This window comes from Leptinotarsa decemlineata, unplaced genomic scaffold (genome assembly GCF_025532065.1).
Source record: "Leptinotarsa decemlineata unplaced genomic scaffold, Ldec_3_MD MMD2_tig00001719_RagTag_RagTag, whole genome shotgun sequence".
In the NCBI taxonomy this organism is placed as follows: Eukaryota; Metazoa; Arthropoda; class Insecta; order Coleoptera; family Chrysomelidae; genus Leptinotarsa; species Leptinotarsa decemlineata.
This window is the reverse complement of record NW_027412569.1, coordinates 3,096,367-3,119,185: the sequence shown is the minus strand read 5'-3', so window position 1 is coordinate 3,119,185 and position 22,819 is coordinate 3,096,367. Positions and strand designations below refer to the sequence as shown.

Sequence of the window (22,819 nt, the reverse complement as noted above, 5' to 3'; positions counted from 1 at the left end):
GTCGCCTCTGTTTGGAAAATGGTGGAACACCAGAGCACATACTTTGTGCCTGCCCCACTAGGGACCGAATCAGTTTTCTAGAGTTCGGAGAGCCCTACTCTTGCCATCTGACCTGGAAGACAACTCACAATACAAACATATCGGTTTCGTTAAGTAGCTGGGTTTATTTGGCCGAATGTGGATAGGTGTGAGCCACAATAAACCCTTGCAGGTTGCGGTGGAGGGTCGAATAGACCTACTTACTTTGGTCCTAACCTAACCCAACCTATGGCTTTATTTAACTAATGACTTTCAATGAGTCTGAAATCAGAATAAATAAATTTACAAAAAATAAATTTTATTGTAAGAAAGCGTGGGGTACTAAATATCCATTGTTATGCTGATAGTGATGCTTCATTTCCAAGAAACAATACATGTCTATAATAGAGAATTACACATGTTAACCCCAACTGGAATTTCAGGAACTATCTGGATTATAATGCTCCCAAGCGACTCCCAAGATCTTTGTTGCACCGACCTCTTACAACTATAGAATATTTCGAGGTATCCATTCAGTGAATATACATGGGTTCTACTTCGAAATTTAATAATTTGTTCACACTGAATAGTTTGTTATGCGCTGTTTGCCAGATTAGCACCCCACGCTTTTTACAAGAAAATATTTTTTTTAATAGGTTCATTCTGATTTCAGAATGTTTTCTGTTTTTTGGTTTTCCAAACTATCATTTATTTCACACTTTCCAGTTTGGCTTGCCATTCCAAGTCCATTTATTTCAATATAAAATATATATGCATGCACAGACAGTGTAGTTGTCTTACTTGCTTTCACACAGATGCTGTGTGAGGAAATTATTCAATTAAGGCGATCCTGATCTGGATAATGAGATAAACTTATGAAATTATTGTATTATCACCGATTCCTGATTAGTGTACGAATTTTAAAATACATCTGCCCGTTTGAAGTTAGTCAAAATCGAGTCCCAACGAGTCGGTTACAAACAAACATACACCAATATAATATATACAATTATTGAAAATATATAAAATTACAATAACAATTATTCAATCTAATTCAGCAAATAAATCGGTTTGTTGTTCATAAACGGTATAACCTTGTGCATGAGCAAGTTAACTAATCTATCAATGAACGTTGTGAAATTGGAGATGTAAAATGTGGAATATAAACATAAATATTTGTGAAAATATAAAATTTGAAATGAATAGAGAGAAGAGACGCATATATATAAGTTATATATAAAGTTTCAAATGTTAAACTGTAAAATATGTGTGAAATATTATAAACTGTATCCTGTTAATGGGTAAGTCCTATTGTGAAATGAATGATTATTATTATTATCGTTTTCCATATACTTGTCACTATGCTATATGAAATTTTTTCTAATCTGCTTATATATTTCAAATTTAATGTAGGCCTGGACTTTTGTGATGAACATTATTCAAAACACATCAATAAATCTAGAGTGGTTCATACACATCATAGCTCAGTATCACCTACAAAAATGTTTTGTCAATAATAATGTATCATCATCCTGAACTTACCACTTTTTCCAACCCCAGGAGCACCAATAACAGCCACTTTAACTTCAGAAAGAGAAGACTTTTTCCTCCTCATCCCTTTTCCGTTCATAGCTCGAGACGCGAAGAATAAAACTCAACAAATTTCTAGACAAGCGTCGGATGCGGCGTCCGCGTTCCAACTGTACCGACATAGCCGTCGGTCAAAAATTAGTAATCACCGATTCTAAAATTACTCTTAAGCATTGGCCGACCCGCGGTGGAGTACACGCATTAACGGCATAGTCTCAGAGACATCTCTGTTTGATCAACGTTTTGAATGGAACACGTCGACGATTGCAAGGAACAAAATAGGGTCCTAGAAATCAACTATTCTCTAGACCAAGGCTATCCAAGCTGCATGCCTTCACGGGCTAATTAAATTTACATCAGAAGCTGGAGGGCCGCAGAAAACAAAAACAGTTTTCAAAAAAAATACGTTTATTGGTTCGCTGCTCAAATTCAGAAATTACCTAGTCGATGTACTTAAGGTGGTCAGAAAAGTTGCATCCTTCAAAATTTTCCATTTCAGTATATAATGTTCTTTGCAACCCAGTAAAAAAAAATTATTCCTTCCAATGACGTTTTGAACAATCTCACTTTATTTTTGAACCCATTCACATAATAATACAAGTTGGTTAGGTGAGGGGTGGGCATACTGGCCACCCTAAGGAACATCTATTTTTTTCCACCCCTAAACTTTTTTGAAACATTTGATAAATCCCTTCAACATTCAGTATGGTTACTTAGGCCTGATCCAACAATAAAAACAACTTGATTTTTAGACTTATTTGTACAAAATTTTGACTTTACCAAAAGTTGTCAAAGTGGCCACTTCAGGCTACTAGGTAGGGCAAAGTGACCACTGCCTAAATGGATTTAGGTAGTATGGAAAAAATAAAACGCATTTAGTTTCAGAACTCAAAACGATTGTATTAGGGTTTTAAACAAAAATAGGCATTACTGAAAGTATGTGAAACTATGAAATCACTGGTATTTACATAAATCACAAATAAACTCATCGTCCTCCTCTTCGGCTCCTGTGCAGGCTTCGTGAGCCCACCAATGACTTCTGTTGAGCTACTGTTGTTGACAGTCTGAGATGAAGATGCACAAACTTGTATGATGGTGTTCTCTTCTCCTGGCGCAGGGTCTTCTTGTAGAGTTATTTCTGTTGTTTCAGCAGTTGCATAATCCAGTTCTGTGAACACATTTATGCCGATTAGGAATATTCCACATTTTCTAAAGCCTTTCATAGCGATAACTGGTGTAGCTGTCTTTAAAAACGCTTCACCTAGTAGCGGGAAACCTGGAATTGGGTCACTGTCCGTCCTGGATTATTCCTTAAGAACTTTTCAATACTTTGTACAAAATACGTATTGAAAGGTGCCATAAACGCAACGTCGAATGGCTGCATTTTATGACTGCAGTGGAGGGAAATGCACAAAACTTTTTCGATGAAGTCTAAGTTGTTCGTGTGAGTTGCATGACCGTCTAGTACCAGAAGAATCGGGTCGTCTTTTGTTGGCTTTGAAAATTTTAAAAAGTGGTCAAACCATAAGGTGAATATTACCATTTGCATCCAACCAGTAGGATGACATGCAAAAGCTGATCCAGGAGGTGCACCATCTTGCAGTTCAACTTTCATTCTACGCCTTGGTAAAATCACAAAGGGTGTTATAAATGTACCTCCAGCCGAAACACAGAAAACAAAAGTTGAAAGAACGCCTCGTTCACCAGATGTTAAAGAGCCGACCTGAGAGCAAAGACCTTGGACGACTTGGACTGGACTGTTAAGAGTGCAAGTCTTAACAGTGTACACCCTATGAAGTGGGAATATGTGATCTTTCTCAATGCCTTGGACACCATACCGTTCTTCTTCTGTGAAAAAAACACGGAATTAGAATAACTGAAGTTTGCCGTAATCTTGCTCTTGATATACTTAGTTTTGTTCGTGATGAATGCAGTTTCAAAAATCAAGTTTTATGCAACATACATTGCGGGCAAAGTGGACACATTCGCGGGCAAAGTGGCCACGGCCAATCAGGACTTTGGTCCTGATTGGCGAAGGTTCTACCGGTGAGAAAGTTATCGTAGTGCTCGGAAAAATGATAGTCAGCTAGCGAGAAGTCTGAGAAGTGTGGTGGTTGAGGCAGAACTCCAACACTCAATTCGTTCAATTTTCGGGCGGTGATTTGTGGAACGTGCGGTCGGGCATTGTCGTGTGGCAATTGGATATCTTCTGTTGACTACTGCCGGCAGCAGCTGACAATTTCTGTCGATCGTTCAGATCGTGGGGTACCACTTTTCGAGCTTCATGGCCTTCGCAATACGTTTTGAACCATCAAAGACAGCATGGGAACTGACAACCAGTTTTTTCGCCATTCCACGCTCTATTTGTGATAGATCAGTCTCCACCAAGATCCGCAAATCCTCGTCCTGAGTTACTGAAAGTTAACCACTCCAAGATCTAATGGTCCCTGTCGAAAATACCGTGAGGCTAGCGAAGTCGAATCATTATTCAACAACAATGTATTTAGAAGCCATATAAATACACAAACACCGAAAGAACTTTAACAGAAAGAAAAAGGGAACGTATAATCTACCAAAAATCTAGCACACAGTATTGACAAGCGCCAAAACGAAGCCAAGTCCTCCAAATCGCGCGGAAAGTATACCTTAATCAGCCATTAGTGAAAGTGCGTGGAAAATCAGCACTATGAATGACGCGACAGAAATGAGAGCAGCTGCAGCTGCAGTTCAAAAAAGTTTCACACTGCCATCTTATACTCCTAATTGGTCCTACATGGGAAGGTGGATTTACGGTTTGCTTCAAACGTAATATTGATTGGATCTTTTGAGTTAATTTATTGATAACTCCTTACAAAGAGTTTTTTTGGTCAGTTTGGCATTTTTGCTTCGAAGCTGAATTCGAAGTAACTTGATACAGAAACAAAGCTGTAAACAGCTATCAATTTCCTTTCTTAATTATTTTTCGGAAATGGCGAACAGTATTCTTCCTAGCAGAATGAATATGTTTAGTGATGTTCCACTTTCTACAGATAGAAGAAGTGAGGTAATGATCTCTTGATATGGAGATTGCTTCATGTAGTTCTGAAACTTCAGCAATGGCTCTCCAAATCTGGCTCTCTTAGTACGACGAATACGACTGTGATTCAGCATTATGAAACAGACTTCAAGATTCGTTCGAGTATTTATAAATATAACAAATTCTGGAATAGCACTTACTTTTTATCAGAGTGATGTTTCTATATTCAATATTGTTCGCCATAAAATATAACGAATCTGACGTTACTGCACATATATTTTCATGATTGCACTCAGAGAAAATGATATAACTAATAGGGTGGACTAAAAATATTGTTTTTTTTTCTCAATGCTATAACAAAAAACTCATCTTTATTATGGGTTATCAAAATGCAACGAAGGAAAAAATATATACCTAATCCCCAGCTAGCGCAACACACTTGAAATTTGCAAATTTCACTGAAATCACAGGATTTTACAGTTTTTTTTCAAAGTATCCAAACAGGTAGATATTGAACTGCTATAGTGACATACCAGCTCCGGCAGGACGAAGTTTCCCTTGCAGAAATATTGGTGGTATTTGTCTTTTGTTCTCGCGGATAGTTCCTAGCAAACTGAGCTTGTGATTATCACGAAGTGTGTCAGCCAATTCGACGCTAATGAACCAGTTGTCAGTTGTTACATTACGTCCACTGCCTGAAATTGGATCACATAGTCTCTGCACCAACGCAAATGGTTTATTGTCAACCTCAAAAGGACCAGGAGGCTGTCTACCTACATATACCTCCTTGTTTGCTGTGTAGAATATTTTAGCATCTACAAGAGCAAAAATCTTAATGGCATATTAATTTGGTTTAAACGGAATGTACTGGCAAAACTTGCCATTCCCTCTGAACGCTTCTAACTTTTCGTCTATTGTTACTTATTCGGACAAATAATAGGGCTGCTTACACTGAAAAACAAAGCACTTGAACAATTCCCGAATTGGTGCGAGTTTATCAATACTTTGTCTTTCTTCTCGGGTATCTTTATCGTCAAACCGAATATGGGCCAGTAGGAAACGAAACCTGTAAAGAGGCATGACCAGTCGAAAAATTTCCATAGAGGTTCTGTTTGTTTTGAATAAATCACTGGCGTTAACGTGATTGCATTTCCTTGCTGCTGAAATATACAACAAACCGAATAATGATTCATTTCTTGGATATTCGTAGACTTGCAATGTGTTTCTCTGGAATAATTATGTTTCACCTTCTTTATGTATTTGTTTGTATTATCTACTACGATACTCATACATTTTTCGGTAAAAAATAATTGCTAAATATCAAACGGTTCTTTGAAATTTCGAAAGTTTGATTTCACTCCCGGCAAGTGTATCACAAGATTTACAAACCGGGTTCGCCAATTGCTTCTCTGTGAAATATGTTTTCGCCATTTACTAACACCATCTTTCTCGAACAAAAACGGTACGTCCACCTCATTTGTTTCAGTGTCATTCTCCAAATTTTTTTCACTTTCACTGTATTCCTCCCTAATTTCTAAGTTATCCTCAGTTTCTTCAGCCTCATCGTCATATTCAACATACTCGAGCGCTTCTTCCATCAACTTCAACAACCTCTGCTGTTCTTTCTCATATTCCATTTCTAAAATGAATCAAAATTACCATGACAAACCTATAAATGAAAAAATCTTGCCGCTGGATGTTTGGTCAAACGTGATCACAAATACTGACGTCGATCTCCTGCACCGAAAATCAAAATAGATTGTAACAGGCACACGCACGAAACTTACGACACCTAAGCTGCACGATACTATCGAGAGGTACTGCGGCTTACAGATCTGCGATTGCACCCCACCCCTATTATTTGGCACCCAATCGGATGCGTAGGTCGGACAGACCGGACGTCAGTATCGAAAGGTTAACCAGTTGTTGAATTCCCATATAGGACAACTCTCAGGATTCAAAACTTGTGCAAACTGAAGATACCCAAGTTCTAACCTTCCAACGTGCAATACATAGCACGGGTTAGACGACACGTCAAAAACATTCCGAATAAGAAATACGAATGAAAGCAAACGGGCCATGATTATTACCTGGGCATCTTCTTCATTTGATTTGCTACACCAATGTAGTGGAAGAATGAAGAGACGCAGCTTGTATGTGGGCCTACTGCTGGAAAGTTTGACTGAAGTAAGAGCTGATGAAGAGCTCTTCTTCTGAGGTGTCATTTAATGAAAAGTTACAAATGAAATTCACAAACGATGCTAATAACGATTCTGAACCTCTCCCTCCACCAGACCTTGACTTTGAATATAGTCACATGACCCTGAGCGGCATGCACGTTATGACCTTGGACGATTCTATACGAACTTGAGCTAAATGCACGCCATATGACCTTGACCACTGAGTTGGATCTTGATGAACGACTCTACCCTTGATTGATTACCTAGAGCTTGGGTCATATCATATGACCTTGAAATGAACTTCGTAGATTCACCTTGGATTGGAGTGAAGGGGGATGTGCTCTTATAAGAAGTATAGTGTGAATGTTTCAGTCGCTTGAAATTCTCCTCATAATCGTCTGGTTTTATATATAAAATATATACGTGTAGTGAATGTGGTGATAGTTTCTCTCGCAGTGATAACCTGCGTCGTCTTCAGCGGGATTTCTGTACTCACGCGAATGATGAAAGATCATCAGCATCCAAGGGTCGAAGGTTAAACCCCCAATGGCTCCAGAAAGGCAGACACATTTATGCTGCAATTTGACCATTGCAAGCAATCAGATGAATGTACATCGAAGAACTACCCAGCAGAGAACAAATGCATTGTTCAATATGGAGACGGGGTTGAAATCATAAGCACAGCATTCAAGTGACGAATTGTGAGCTACAACGTCAATAGTCAAAACCATCACATGAATTACTTCACATTCTTCATTTATTTGAAAAAAAAATTATTGAAACTACTCGGAGAACTCTTTGGACGTTATAGAAATTTTTTTTTCAAATGAAGATGTTTTCCCAGTTCAGAAAGATGTCAGTGAAAACAATTTTTTGAAGCCTAAGTTGTCGTGGCATGTAATATCAACTGGTAACAGTTATCAATTCTTTGACACTGTTGGGAGTTTGCAAGAAAAAATTTTGGGTATGCGGTTAGTTACCCGTTCACAGGCAGATGGGGCGATAACAAACCTGTTCTTTGTTGTCCGCTTTAGCTTACTTTGAGGAATGATACTCTGAAGGAATTCGATTCGCAATTATCGGAAATCATCGACTCTATGTTGATGACAGACACTACTTTGCACTGACGAGTGGGCCAAACAGCACGAAACCGGTCTGCAAGTGTGTTCCAATAATTGAAAATCTATTGCGGCAGTTGTATCGCCAACAGCATATGTAGGAACAACGTCTATGAAGAATCCTGCACTGACACCTTTCGGATATAATCCAACGCCCTTCGTGGTATTAGCCAGGGGAGTAGTTGTTTTCTGATAGGTGCAGTCCATTAATCTACAGTGTAGGGAGTGGAGACTGGCCTGAACGAATTGTCTTTTAGATGATTTGAGTTATGGCCAGTCTTCAAGTATGTCCACTGACTATATGTGAAAAGTTTATTTTTTGGTACTTTCAATGTTATTTCGAAAAGTATCGTCACTCTCAACAATTGATTCAATTACGTGTTTCACAAGCGTCATTCATTGTATGAAGTTATTTTCGTTACTAAAAGTTATTTGATAGAAAATATAAAATCACTCTAAAAATAAATCGACACCCACGACTTGAAGTCGATTGAATTACATCTGAAAGAGAACTGTATTGGAAATGAATATTTTTTCCCAGTGAGATGAAGAATAATGATAGTAAATTTTTTTGAAGTGAATTTTCCAAAAAGTACATCGTTAAAAGAGATTCAAAATTTTTATTGTAGAAAAAGTTTCAGTGCTGAGTCACAACCATTTTGACAACTGGAGTCTACTACTTTTTGATTTTTTTTTAAGTAAGTATATATTTATTCAGGTGAGCATAATATACAATATGAATTCAATCTTAAAACTAGATAACTTGAGAAACTAGAAAAAAAATGTGAGAACTAAGTAAAACTGGAAATTGTGAGTCCAGGCTGAGCTACCTAAGCAATGCTTGTGTTGTAGTCATCAACCTGGATTACATTGAGCATTCATATGTTGATTGATGAGTAGAAAGATAGAAAAAATCAAAGTTAAATCAATGGTGAGGAAGAGACTATATGGTTATTTATTGCATTTTGTATTTCTTATTATTATCCGAGTTCGTATACGGTTTTCAGTTTGTTATAATTTTAGTTCACATATTCGTTCAGTTTTGATTTCATTTTACGTTCATTAGGAATGACTCTGATATCTAAAGGGACTGGGTTTAACAATTTTGGATCAAAGTATGATATGAATTTCTGTGTGTGCATTAGCCTACAGAGAGGAACATTTGTTTTCTGCTCAGATTTAGCACGCGTGTTGTGAGTATGACTTATCTGAGAAATGGAGGTATTTTGCATCCATATTAAGCATTGATAGGTATAGAGTTTTATTACATCAAATAAGGCAGTTTCATTGTGAAGGTCTTCAGTAGAGTACCTTCTATTTTTCTTAAAAATTATTTTTAATATGGTATTTCGCAAAACCTCTAGAACGTTGGAAAAAAAGTTTTTGGCTTTCTACTACTTTATCTTCCAAAGAAAGGATGAAATTAATCAATTTGAAAATAAGTAACTCTATACATGAATGTGTAGATCATGCAAAAAAGTAACTTTCAGACACAAACTGAAAGAAAGTCCTCTTGAACAGCTACTTTCATATAAACATTGAATTACACGATAGAAACAAATTCTTTCGAAACAAATACTTCTTTATGAACACTGAATTATACAGAAGATACTTTTCTCTACTCAGTTTGTATTCCAAACATTCGTTGTGAAAAGTACAAAGGCGTTTTCTGAAGTTTCCGATTAATGATTTATTATTTCCTCCAAATGTTACAATTCAACATATTTCCACAGCTCTCCATTTCCAGAACGTCGAATCAACAGAATTATCGAAAAATTTGGCAAAATTTTAAGGAAATGATGAACAAACGTACGAAACAGAAAGATAAATGTAACATTACAAATAAAAATGGTCAAAAAATTGTTACTGACAAGGAAAAATCAAACTACTTCAATACTTTCTTTGCGGGTATAGAAAAACAGATGGAAAATAAAATCGATCAACATGACATTATACCGAAAATTGAATCCAATATCACATTTGTACATTATAGAGAGAATACCAAATCAAAGTGGCATACTCTAACATGGAGCCAAATAGTATGGTTAGGGCGGTAATATTGGTGGATGATTTTGAGTTGCGATTTTAAGATGTCGCGACAGTATTGGTGTGACCAACAAATGTCAATCTGCTGTCGAACGTCACCCCTAGATCTTTGACAGCTTCTTCGCGAAGGAGTATTCCATCCTCGAAAGTATAGAAATAGTCAATAATATTGCCATGACGTGTAAAAGAGCAAACTTTGCACTTTTTAAAATTCATTGCCAATTTATTGATTTGACACCAGTTATCTATGAGGTGTAACTGAGACTGAAGGTAAGAGCAGCTCTCTAAACTTGTGATAGATGAAAAGATCTCCAAGTCGTCTGCGAAAAGTAGGTTGCCACACGAAAGCTCGGAAGTGAGATCATTTATGGAGACGAGGAGAATCAGGGTCCCAGATTGAAGTCTTGTGGCACACCGGATGGTGATAAGTATGGTGCAAACGCAAATCCATTGTGAAAAACAACATTGGTTCTCGTATCCAAATGAAAGCGTAGCGTTAGTAGGAAATTTAAACTTTCACCATCAACGGTGGTGTTCCACAGGGATCCATATTGCCTCCAAACCTCTTTCTATTGTATGTTATTGAGTCATTGGAAAAAGGCAGGACAGCACACTTGTCATTCCATGTGGATTCCAAGACGACGGAGGCACATCTTCACCGGCAGCAGTAGGTTGCATATCTTAATGGGGATTTCTTAGTTATCTTCAAGAAAATACATGTCACCGAACCGGATATAATGATGTAAGGTCTGACAATTCCGCTTTCTGCTTCAATAAGTTTGTTGGGGTTTAAAATGGCACAACCATGTCGCTGGAACTGCAAAGGCTGCTCATCAAAAGTTTGGAACACTATTTCGAACCAGGAAACTGTACACAACTCAGCAAATTTTGATTCGTGATAAAGCTCAGTATTGTTCAGTATTGTTCTCATGCATGGAGCTCTGCCGCCGAACATACCTTGAACTTGCTGAATTCCATCCAGAAAAAAAGAGTCATCCGCCTGATTGGCGACGCGAACATCCACGTGCAACTTGATAGCCTGGAACATCGAAAAAATGTTGTAGATTTTTCTCTCTTCTATAGATACTTTCACGGAAGATATTCAAGTGAGTTGGTACATTTGATTCCACCAAGAGCGTTACATACGCGACGGACTGTGGCTGCTCATATGGAATAAACTTTCCTGATGTGAATCACTTTGAGTGCGCCTCAAGAATTTTCCTGTTGAGCTTGTATTTTTTCTTAAAAAAAAACTAAAAATCGCATGTTGGAATGTAAGACCTCATTATTCGAATTTAGAGGGTTGTCTTTCGTAGGGGAGGGACACATGGTTAACGGAAAAACAGAAACTCGCCCGCCTGACAAAAGAGTTCTCACATCATTCAGTTGTATACATAGATTGACAATTGTTTCAGTTTCTGCGAAAATGATATCAGTTTGTTTATTTTGTTCGATAATGAGCCAATTCATTTGTCTTCTTTGCGTTTTTCGAGTTGAAAGAGTGAACAATTTCATGAATACCATTTCATTTATTTATATATATATATATATATATATATATATATATATATATATATATATATATATATATATATATATATATATATACATATATATATTCCTCTGAGGAAGCTAGCCACTTACGCCAGCGAAACGTCAGAAAAAAATTCCAAAAATGCAAGGCCATCATACCCGAAAAATTGTGACACTGAATACTTGAAGTATATTTCCAACGATTTTCTCCTTCTCTCATCTTCAGCTCCACCGTGAGTGCGGCATGTGATGTTCATTTTCCTAATCATTGAATATTTAGTCAACTGTGAAGAATGAAATTCATGCGGTATGGAATTTCTACGAAAAATGCAGCGCTACTTTACGGATCACAATTGAAATTAGTCAACTTCAGTATAATGGTTTATTATTTCCTGCAAGTGTTACAATTCAACATATTTTTACAGCTCTCCATTTCCAGAACGTCGGATTTGATATTGTAATCAAAAAGTAGTAGAATCCAGTTGTTAAAATGGTTGTGATTCAGCATTGAATTTTTTTCTAGAATGAAAAATTTTGAATCACTTTCAATGATGTACTGTTTGGAAAATTCACTCCAAGAAAATTTACTATCGTTATTTTTCATCTCACTGAAAAAAATATTCATTTCCAATTCAGTTCTCTTTCAGATGTATTTTAATCAACTTCAAGAGGGTACAACCAAACTACTTCAAAGATTCGGTCTGCCTTTCTTGGAGCAACGTAGAATTTCATCAAGTATTATTATGCAAAATTTTGCATTGTTTCTTTGATGGACCCTCGTTACTAGAACAAATTGACTTCAACGTACCTCAAGCTACTACACGTAGCGATATTGATTTTGACCCATCAAAGACCATATTATCAAAAATTGAACAAACCATAATCTAGCCTATTGTCTTCATTTCATGTTATTCACAAATAATAATTGATTATTATGTGATCGTTTTTCTTAATTCGATCATTTATGTGAATTTATTACTTAATTTGTCAAATCCTCAATATGTCAATCTTTTGTTATATATTTACCTTAAGTAGCATTGAGTTAATCTGCATTATTATATATATATTGTCCTGTAAATGGATTCATCTGTTGGGTAATACATTTTGTTTTCCTTCTCTTTTTCTTCTTCTCTTCAATGGTATTTTCAACACTATATTCATCTACTTTTTCCTTTTCATTTGACGTTTCTTATATCATTATTGAATGATCATTTCAAAGGAATAAAAACCTCATTACCATTATGATTATTATGTATAATGCACAGGTCGGACACTGAATTGAACAACTCACACATTACAAATATAGGCGATATTTTCAATAAATTTTTTCAAGAATTCCTATTGTAGAAAGCAACCATATGCACGGATTGTGATCTACGTTCAAGAAACTGAATTTGTCTTGATAAGTCACTACAATCATTATCGTAATTCAAATATGCAATTTCTTCTATCTGCTAGGGCTGAATGTGTTCAATACAATATTCTGGTCTGTACCCCTAGCTGGATAGAATCCACTGCACTTGAAAACAATACATTTTCACTCTGAATAAATTCTAATCGCTGAACGGAATTTTGAAATTTTGAAAATCATCTGAAAAACTATCTCGTGAACTATGCCACCATTGTCTCTTCAACTTCACCGTTACTGGAGCAGCTGACGTTAGGTGTTCTCAAGTATTGGGGCAAAACTCTTATTATTATGGAGTTGACTAGGTGTCGAATAATGACTCGTTCACTTTCAACTGTACTCCCGGTCTATAGAACAGTTACATAAAAGTAGACACTAAATTCTCAGAAATCTCATTGCATTAATACAAGAATATTGTTGTCAAGGTTGTGATTCTATATATTTTATCATCATGTTTCTCATCTATTTAGTATAATTTCCGTACGCCACTGCAAGAGACAGATCAAGGCAAAAAGTCAGTAATTTCTGATTAGAGCCTACTATTTTGGAATTATATTATAGTAGTGTTTTGTTGTTGATACAGCTGAAGTTATATAAGATACTACAATATATCGGCAAGAATCCAAAACGAATTCAGTTGAATGATGTTTTGATAGGGTTCCAAAAATTATTCAGATTTCGATATTTTTTCAATGAGCATTGGAAGTGATTGAAGATAGTTTAAATATATTGAGAGTTGTATATTAGTGGAAAAGTGGGATCTTATAAACGTTTATTACGGTCGGGCTTTAAATTGATATATTGATCCATTCAGGAATTGCACATCCTCAGATCATCTGGATATCATTTTCGACTTGAAATCTCCAAAGACATGCTCGAAGGGATACATAATATACAAATGAACACACTGAGACATTATCAAGAACATCCAAGGGAGAAAACACCTCGACACACCTGAGGAACACGATTCAGTCGCCAAGCATCTTCAAATTGCTGTTACAAAAGCATAATATGCAGCCAACTGCTTTCAAAAAATGTGGAACTGCTCGATAAGGTTGAAATTCGAGAACAAAAAAAGACTACAAAATAGGTCTGATTGAATACAACAACAAACTCTGGAGATCCCAAAAGAAATTTTGGATTCTATGTTGTGAAGGGATTTCTGAACTAGTTTCAGCAAAACGTATTGAAAATGTTCTTTCTGAAGAAAATTATGAAGTTTGCCGATTGATGAAAAAACTGATCCATGGTATGTTTTCCGTTTGACCACAAATGATCTCTTATGCGCTCCTCTAGATATATTTTCCGGAATTCGAGAAATTGCGAAAAGAAAATTGCGGAGTGCTCCACTCAAATAGCCATGAAATGTACTGAAAAATTTCGAAATGGCTAGCAAAAAAATTTTCACAGACGAATGATTGTGAGGTGAGGTTGTTTCAGATCTCATGTAAAAGACCTTGAACTGTAAATCTGATATCTTAACAGTTATATTACCATTCACCAAAATGGAACTTATATTTCCTAAGAATCTGAAATACTTTCTTGCGCGTGATCATCAACCAAGAACTGAGTTGAATCAGTAACATAAACGGAGTTGCAGCGACAACTTGCATAAGGCGTTGGAATTTAGTCATATCGAACAGTCATCACACTTATGATGACTCATCGATATGGTGACAAAAAATCGGTAAATCTACAGGAAATGCAACGATTCAGCTCTAAATGTACCCGTGTGATGAGAAAGGCATCAATAAACAATCCAGAATTCACCAGTCAGCTGATATAAAAACAGGAAATCCCATATTTCTCTCATTGAAATCCATGTTGGAACTCAGGAACTCACAAGCAGTTAGGAATGATCATAGGATGCAGTTAGAGACGATCATAAAGAGCAGCCGAATAGACGAATCAATCAGTCACAGCTAGATGGAAACTCATTGGTACGACATATGTGGATGAAAAACCCATGCAAACTTCAGATTTGCATGATAAACTGCATTCATACTACACAGAATAGCACTGACGTCTGACGTAGTCTTGTGATGGGTATATATGCTCCTGACGCAGGGTCTCCCGCGAGGCGCCTAAGACCTCAATGTACTTACTTGCTGTCAGCATGACCAGCAGTGCGTTCTCAGCTCATATTCATCGACCTGATGCAGCCCTAAGAGTGCTTTATTACCACTTGGGGTAATTTTAGGGTATTGTTTAGACACCTTATGCTCTGAGGACATTGAATCCGTTGTGGGAAATGTAGAATACCAGCTATTGATTCCTCAACCTCGGGCTCATACAAGCTGATGAACCTGACCATCAGAGCAAGACGATATTCAAAGTAAAGTTTCCAGCTCCGGTGAGATGAGTATCGCCGAGGAGTGAAGTATATTGAAATCTAAGGATGATTTTTTGATTATTGAAGTCCTTGGTAGAATGATGCCCTCTTTACTTTCGAAGTCATGCTGACTCGCCGTATTAAGGCATAAATCTTGGCTGGACAAATGCAAGAGGCTGTCATGGCTCATTGCATCTACTGGGGGCATATGATCCTCGGACCCAATGATCACTTATTCAATGGTGTGGAAATGATTTTCAACATATCTCTTGCACACCACGCGTGCCACTTTATGATTTGAAAGATATTCCTCTATAGCAAATGCTCTCGAGTATAATAATTCATGATTTATTGAAATCATTCTCACTGGGGTCATTTGTAGCATTATTTTGGAAATTATGGATTTGCAAACATTTTAATCGATTGAACTTGTGCACCCGGTATATAACTATAGTCGGGTTTCTGTATCTGTAGAGTAGGGAGGGTGAGCATAGAACCACAGTACTTAGCACACATGTGACCCATTGTACATCCTCCCGAGGAGTTGTCCTCCTAGGTCATCGTCCATTCTTTCCTTTCCAGGAAAGTGAACAGGTCACTAGGTCACTGTTCACACATTCTGCATAGAGGTGTGTCCCCTAACCCCATATTATGGAGGTGTTTTCCCAGTTGACATTGGCCAGTCAGTTATGCTACTGTTGAGCATAGGTTTTTCCTGGTCGTCGCCAGATATTTCTTATGCATCAGCTTCCCAGGGTCGCTCAGGGTAATCCTGACAGGGCTGCATCATTTGATTCCATCCTATCTCTTTAGGAATTGAGGACAGTGTGACGTTTGTCTAGTTCCGCAATTGTCGAAGTCATCAGGCTGTAGGTGCCACTGGGTCTTGAAATTCTTAGTCCAGCCACTTCCTTGGCTATAGAATCGGTAATGTGATTACCTTTACTCTCGTCGTTTCCTTCAACCCACTTTAGGATAATGTTATTATCTACCGAGGCTTTGGCTAAATTTTGGTGTCTAGTCGGGCTTTACTTGGTATTCATAAAACTCTGAGTTGAGCTTAATTCAAGGGCAAATCACCTCAAATCAAAAATCGAATCGAGTTCCAATTCTTCATCATTTGGAAGTTTTGGTGAGATGTTTCTCAACTGATACAGATTTATGGCGCTCATATCACTCATTTAACTTAATTCAGAAACAAACGTTTGTCATTTCTGATTTTCAATGTACTAATCTACCCATTCGAACTGTCACCTCTGACAATTATGACTTTTGATATCATGCATTTCGGCTTATGAGTTCCTTCAACACTTTCCTAAATTCATGTGAACATGCCAGCATTAGAAGCAAAAAGAGGTAGTAAAGAAGACGAAGCTTGGGCTGACATGTTGGATAGTTTGGTAGATTTCATTTCAGCATCAAAAACAATGATAAAAATCATAAACAAGAAAATACAAGCTTCTAGAGATGAATCTGAAACTGTGGACAGTATTTCTCCCGAGACACCAAGATCCATTATTATATCAGGTATGAGTAGAAAGTTGATAGATTTTCCTCACATGCAAATGTTGAGATCAGGACATTATCTTGAAAAGAACAAATGGGGCATCATAGAGGTAGAACACTGATACAACTCAATCAAGATATCAAACTCCTGAGTAGAATCCAAATTATTTTACTTTTCCTCTTTATTTTGTTCAGCAAGCATAAACATTGAATTAGAATTAGAGGTTATATCATCTCCTAGAAATATGACCTATTCCACAGTTGATGAAGTGAAAAAATAATTTCAGGGGTATTCCAACTACAAATAAAAATGTATTTCCACCATACTCTGTTGACCTAACCTCTTCCATATCTTCCAGCAGAAACAACACTTTCACTTCACCAAAATATCTTTTGTTCAAAGCTACGTCCTCCGACATCGACTTTCTGTAATAATGACTCCTGGGTACTTGATATACTGAAAATAATAAAATGAAAAATATCAACAATTCTTGAAAAAATCTCAGTTCATGATAGTCAAACAGTGTGTTTCAGAATTGACGTTATGAAAGGACATTTTCAAACTAGTGCAATAAGTTTGTGAAAAAAGCGATGGGCGCTTGTTATACAAAAAATATGGCACAAAGCGCCCACGCTTTTTTCACAATAATACTGATTTTGAATTTCACTAGTTCGGACTTCCATTGTCTACTATATAAAATGATTTAAAATCCCTGAAACAAGTAAAAAAGAATAATTAAAAAAGAATAGTTGAAAATAACAATTATATTAGGCAAAATAAACCTGTAATGAAATAATAGTGAAATAAAATACAAGTAAAAATAAAACAATTGAACAAAAATAAATGAAAATGAATAAATAAAAAAAAAATAGAAATAAAAAGTTGAGAGATTCCAAGTCACGTTAGTTCACGACGTTTCGATTGTTAGTATCTACAATCGTCTTCGGGTGATGACTGGACTGATTCCTCCGAGAGATGACTATTTATAGATCGTTTGAGTACTTTCACCTTCCATTTTCCGCTTCACTGGTTCCGTAGGAGATGACCGTTTGGCGGGAGTTTGCCATTTTTCGCTTGATGATGGGTTTCCATATGTTGAGTATTTCTACGCTGGCTTGGACAACATGTATGCGGCTTCATTGAATTTCCTTCTAAACCAATGTTCCTCTCTGTGCAAGATCTCAGCTTGGGACCACTCGATGATGTGTTTATGTGTCCAAACATGGTCTGCTATTCCTGATTTGCTGGTTTTCCCTCGCTGTGTGTGTTTTTCTCCTCCAAACGGTCATCTCCCACAGAACCAGTGAAGCGGAAAATGGAAAGCGAATAAGTGAAAGTACTCGAACGACCTATAAATAGTCATCTGTCGGAGGAATCAGTCCAGTCATCACCCGAAGACGATTGTAGATACTAACAATCGAAACGTCGTGAACTAACGTGACTTGGAATCTCTCAACTATTTATTTCTGGTTTCTTTTTTCATTTCTTCATTTTCATTCATTCTTGTTCAATTGTTCTATTTTTACTTGTATTTTATTTCACTATTATTTCATTCCAGGTTCATTTTGCTTAATATAATTGTTATTTTCATCTATTCATTTTTAATTCTTCTTTTTTAGTTGTTTCAGGGATTTCAAATCATTTCATATAGTAGACAATGGAAGTCCGAACTAGTGAAATTCATCATGAAACATTGTCAATCACCTTCAAAATACTAATATTCTTCGTTCGTCATAGTTTTAAGCTAATTTAACTTTTTAGTAGTTTGAAGTTCTTTAAAAGCGTGTTTTTTGTTATTTTCAAACTATATTTATTTTATCTCGACTTTGGGATCAATCAGCCGTATATTGTTTAGAAAAATGATCATTGATATATTCCGATTCCGGAGAGGGATCCTGAAAATCAGCTACCTCAAATGAAGAAATACATGTAAAGTGAGTTCTGATTATTTCAAGAAGGTTACTGTACATCGCCATCTGCCCACCAATATATCAAGGAATAAACTCGATATATCGAGGAGTTACGTACAGCGCCATCTGCCTGCCAATAGATCAAGCAATAATGTCGATATAGCAAGGAGGTTACGTACAGCGCCATCTGCACGCGAATAGATAAAGCAATAATGTTAATATATTAGAGTTACGTACAGCGCCATCTGCCTACGAATAGATCAAGCAACACTGTTGATATATCAAAGAGGTTACGTCTAGAGCCATGTGCCTGCAAATAGATCAAGCAATAATGTCGATAATTCTGTCAAATGCAGATCCCGAGTTTGAGATTTACAAGCAAACAAACAAACAAACATACATACACACATATAGGTGAAGCTAATAAAAGCGTGTTAATAAAAAACTGACATAATATGTTATTTTCCATTGTGACTTGTGACACACATAACCATCATATTATAGGTGTCATGAAAGACAAAAAATCAATTCCTCAGTGGAGAATATCTACTAGAAAAAAACATATCACAGAAAATAAATTTAATATAAACATCATGATATGATGTAATTGTTGCAACAAAATCTTTGCAAAATCAGGTTCCAAAACCATACTCAAGGGCATAAAAACATCACTCCGAAATGTTGACAAACTTTGATTTCGAACAACATTTTTATTTTTATCTCGATTATGATGATTTTAACAATAAATGGGAGTGATATTATACCAGAAAACTTCGTGATGAAAATATTTTGCAATAAAGCCCAATGTATTCCCATTATACTAGATGAAACAAATTCATTTCTTTATCATCTCGATTTAAGACAACCTGTAAGGAAATACAGCTTTTGGCTATTACTCAATACCATTTTGTTTGCCAAATTGATTCATTTCCTAAATACTTCTCCCTTTTTTATTTCGACATCACAATCTGTTTGAAATTATAGAATTATTGAATGAAGAATTGCTTTTTATTTTAAAACAACAATAAAACAATTGTTTAGTATCGGGTGTTGTTTGCTGTAGCTTCTTATTCAATTGCTCACATTCTTCTAGGCATTTCTCGAAACAGCATTAGGATGTGTGGCATTTTTGTAATATTTTTTACCTTTGAGAAAAATATATATCAAAATTTTACTTCCGATGAAGAATTGATTCACTCGAAGTATTCGCTTGGAATTATTGTTGTTTTCTAAAAAATGCTGTTTTAAATCTGATATCAAAATATTTGAAGTAGTCTATAAAATGAATGAATTGATTTTTCTGAGGTTTCAATTATATATTTCAAAAATTGTGAATTCGTTTATAATTTTATGGATCTTCAAATTCTTTATTTCCAACATTATTTTTCGATGTGGAAAATGAAGAAGTTATATCAAAGTTATTTCACCTCGGGTCATAAACTTTTTGCATTATATTTTTTCCACGCTCTATTCTATTTTATATAATTTCAGAAGATTCTATTGAGGAGATACACAGAAATCCTTCTTTCAATGTATACATTCCACAATCTTCCATGATGGCTGAAGTTTTTCAAGAAGATCTCACTTCACAACCCAATAATGTATTTCCGAAATATCACTCATCCAGTCAGTTCCTCACAGAGCAGTACCATCTGACCAAGCAAGCAATTGCTAGAAAGTATCGGCCACAGAACCGATTAACTCCTAACACTTTGAAGAAAAGTCCCATTGAAGGTAAGAAAATTCTTGTCTTTCATCAGAAAACATCTTCACCAAATGTACAACATTTAATTTCAATTTGGGGAACGGCTAATTTATCAATAATAAATCCTCTAAAGAGACTGCAAAATAAAATAATTAAAAGTATATTCAAATTACCGTTTCTTGAACCTATGACAAATGAATATATTCCACGTAATCTTTCACATATTTAGTCCATTTTTCAATTGAAAATTCGTTGTTTCATTCATTCTGTTAGAAAAAAAAAACACAAATAATCGAATTTGGATTTCAATCAAATAAATTCCATCCGCATGCTTATAATACAAGCAAAAAACTACTAGTTGAATCATATCGCTCAAAATTTGGGGAGACATCAATGTTTCATTTAGGAGTTGAAATATATAATGATCTTCCAGAGAAACTAAAAATAAATCAAAAAACAAAATTCAAATCGGAATTGAAAAAATTTCTGTTTTCTTTCTCTAATTGAAATTCTGATCTACATATTACATTTTTAGTTTTTAATTACCATTATTATTTAATTATGCATATATGTATATGTGTGTGTATGTATAAATGTATGTTCATGTGTATACATGTGTTTGTATTCATGTATATATGTGCTGTACATTTAATTGATATGTTAATATTTAAATAATTCATTTAAACATGATTTTAAATTTTATCCCTGTTATAAACATTCTTATTTCTTGGGATTAATAAAGATTATTGTTATTATATTGTTACTAGTATTTCGTGAAGTCAATATAAAGATACGCTGCCTGTTAAAAAAAGCTGAATTTATTTTTTTTAAAACATATTTATGTATCCATTAATTTTTATTCTGTATCCTCCAAAGTAGTTCACCTCAAATATGATACACTTGTGTCAACGTATTTTCCAATCCTCGACGCAGTTGTGATATACACTTTTTGGTATGTCTTCGAACCCTCTCAGCGATTTGAATTTTATCCCCACAATCGTCACAAAACGCCTTCCTTCCATAGGTCTCTCCAATCTTGGAAACAAAAAATGTAACAGGGGGCCAAATCTGGTGAATACGGTGACTGAGACAAGATTACGAAGTTGTTATTAGTCAAAAAATCACGAATCGCGGTTTCATTTGTTTCCATCATCACATCATTGAACTCCTGGGGGTCCATCTGCTCCACTTTGGAAATCGCTGTTTCAAATCAACGTAATATACCATCAGCTTATTCCGTTAGATTACTTTAATAAAGTCCTTCAGTACAGGTGAATAATACAAGCTAATAAGCCTGATATAGTTCTTCTCGAGCATCAGAGCAAGACGATATTCGTAGTGGAGTTTTCGGCTTTCGGACGAATATCATCCAAAAAAAGAGAAAAACGAATGAGGTAACAAGATTTCATCTTCGAACTCCACATACTCTATCTAGACAACTCTGTCAAGATGATTGTTTGGATCATTGGAGTCCCTGATGGAATAATACCTAATCTACTCTCGACAAATGCAGAAGGCTGTTACTCTTGGCTCACTACGCTAACTCAGGGTACATGATACTCGCACCCAATGATCACTTACCACTAGGTGTGGGGAGTGGTCGTTGGTTGATAATGCTGGCGCGCCCTTTCGAATGTATCGAGGCTTCGGGGGATAGGGCTCGACCAACGCATTTTTACTCCCGATTTCAATTTCTCTCATTCAAAATAAGAAGGATTTTTGAAAGAATTTACTTCTATAACTTTGTAATTAACATCTTCCAGAATTAAGATATCAAAACCATGTCCATTTCGATATCTAGGATATGTGAATCATTTGATCTCGAATTACTATATCAGATATTATTGTTTTCATCAATATCAATTTCAGGTCAAGTGAAAATCATTTTATCCATTTCAGATTATTTCATGAATGAAATGTTCACAGAAGGTTTGTACAGAATTTCGAATAATACATCAGAAAGCATCAAACCACCCTCCTGCCAAGAAAAGTATAAAGAAGTTCCGAGAATATATAGAAAAGCATCATATGATTCCTGAAGAACCAGAAGAACCAGAAATGGAATATTATTAAATAATTTATAAATAAACTCTTGACTCGAAATTGTACATAATTTTTGTTAGATGAATGTTCAAGACGAAATGTGTATTGTAAGTTCCTCTTCTCTCTAAAATTCCTGCTCATCAAACTACTTGATGGTATTAATATTGACTATCTCAAATGGAGTATAAATTTATCATTATTTGACTTAAATGGAGAATTTTTAGGTGAAGCTATTATGCATTGATGTTGTTCACCATTCGGATATCCTCTCATTATTGTCAGTAAGTCTCTACCAAAATTATTTTGAATTCAATGATACCACATATAACAAAGAAGGCATCATAATAGGTAATCCTTCCTAGCTGAAATTTTCATTGACAATTTCGAGAAAAACTTCAGATTAGCATGCATTT

General features: G+C 35.8%; 2 protein-coding genes across 4 annotated transcripts in view; one reads left to right on the top strand and one right to left on the bottom strand.

Moving 5' to 3' along the window:
- LOC111502382 (ras-related and estrogen-regulated growth inhibitor) overlaps window positions 1-1,768 on the bottom strand; it is an 82,237-nt gene extending 80,469 nt beyond the window's left edge. Inside the window, exon 1 of the mRNA XM_023156458.2 lies at window positions 1,561-1,768. Coding sequence (XP_023012226.1) covers window positions 1,561-1,648 — 88 coding nt within the window. The 5' untranslated portion in view covers window positions 1,649-1,768. The remainder of the gene's footprint in view (window positions 1-1,560) is intronic.
- Window positions 1,207-22,466, top strand: LOC111502317 (uncharacterized). 3 transcript variants are annotated; one of them, XM_074176317.1, is made up of 3 exons: window positions 1,207-1,319; window positions 20,150-20,392; window positions 22,263-22,466. In XM_074176317.1, exons 1-3 carry the CDS (start codon window positions 1,316-1,318, stop codon window positions 22,400-22,402), a joined length of 387 nt encoding a protein of 128 aa, XP_074032418.1. In that variant the 5' UTR covers window positions 1,207-1,315; the 3' UTR covers window positions 22,403-22,466. The 3 variants fall into 3 exon arrangements, with proteins under 3 accessions (XP_074032418.1, XP_023012159.1, XP_023012151.1); XM_023156391.2 differs by lacking the exon at window positions 1,207-1,319 and adding an exon at window positions 16,478-16,768 and having other exon boundaries at window positions 20,153-20,392; XM_023156383.2 differs by lacking the exon at window positions 1,207-1,319 and adding an exon at window positions 16,481-16,768.
- Window positions 22,467-22,819: the final 353 nt, after the last annotated feature.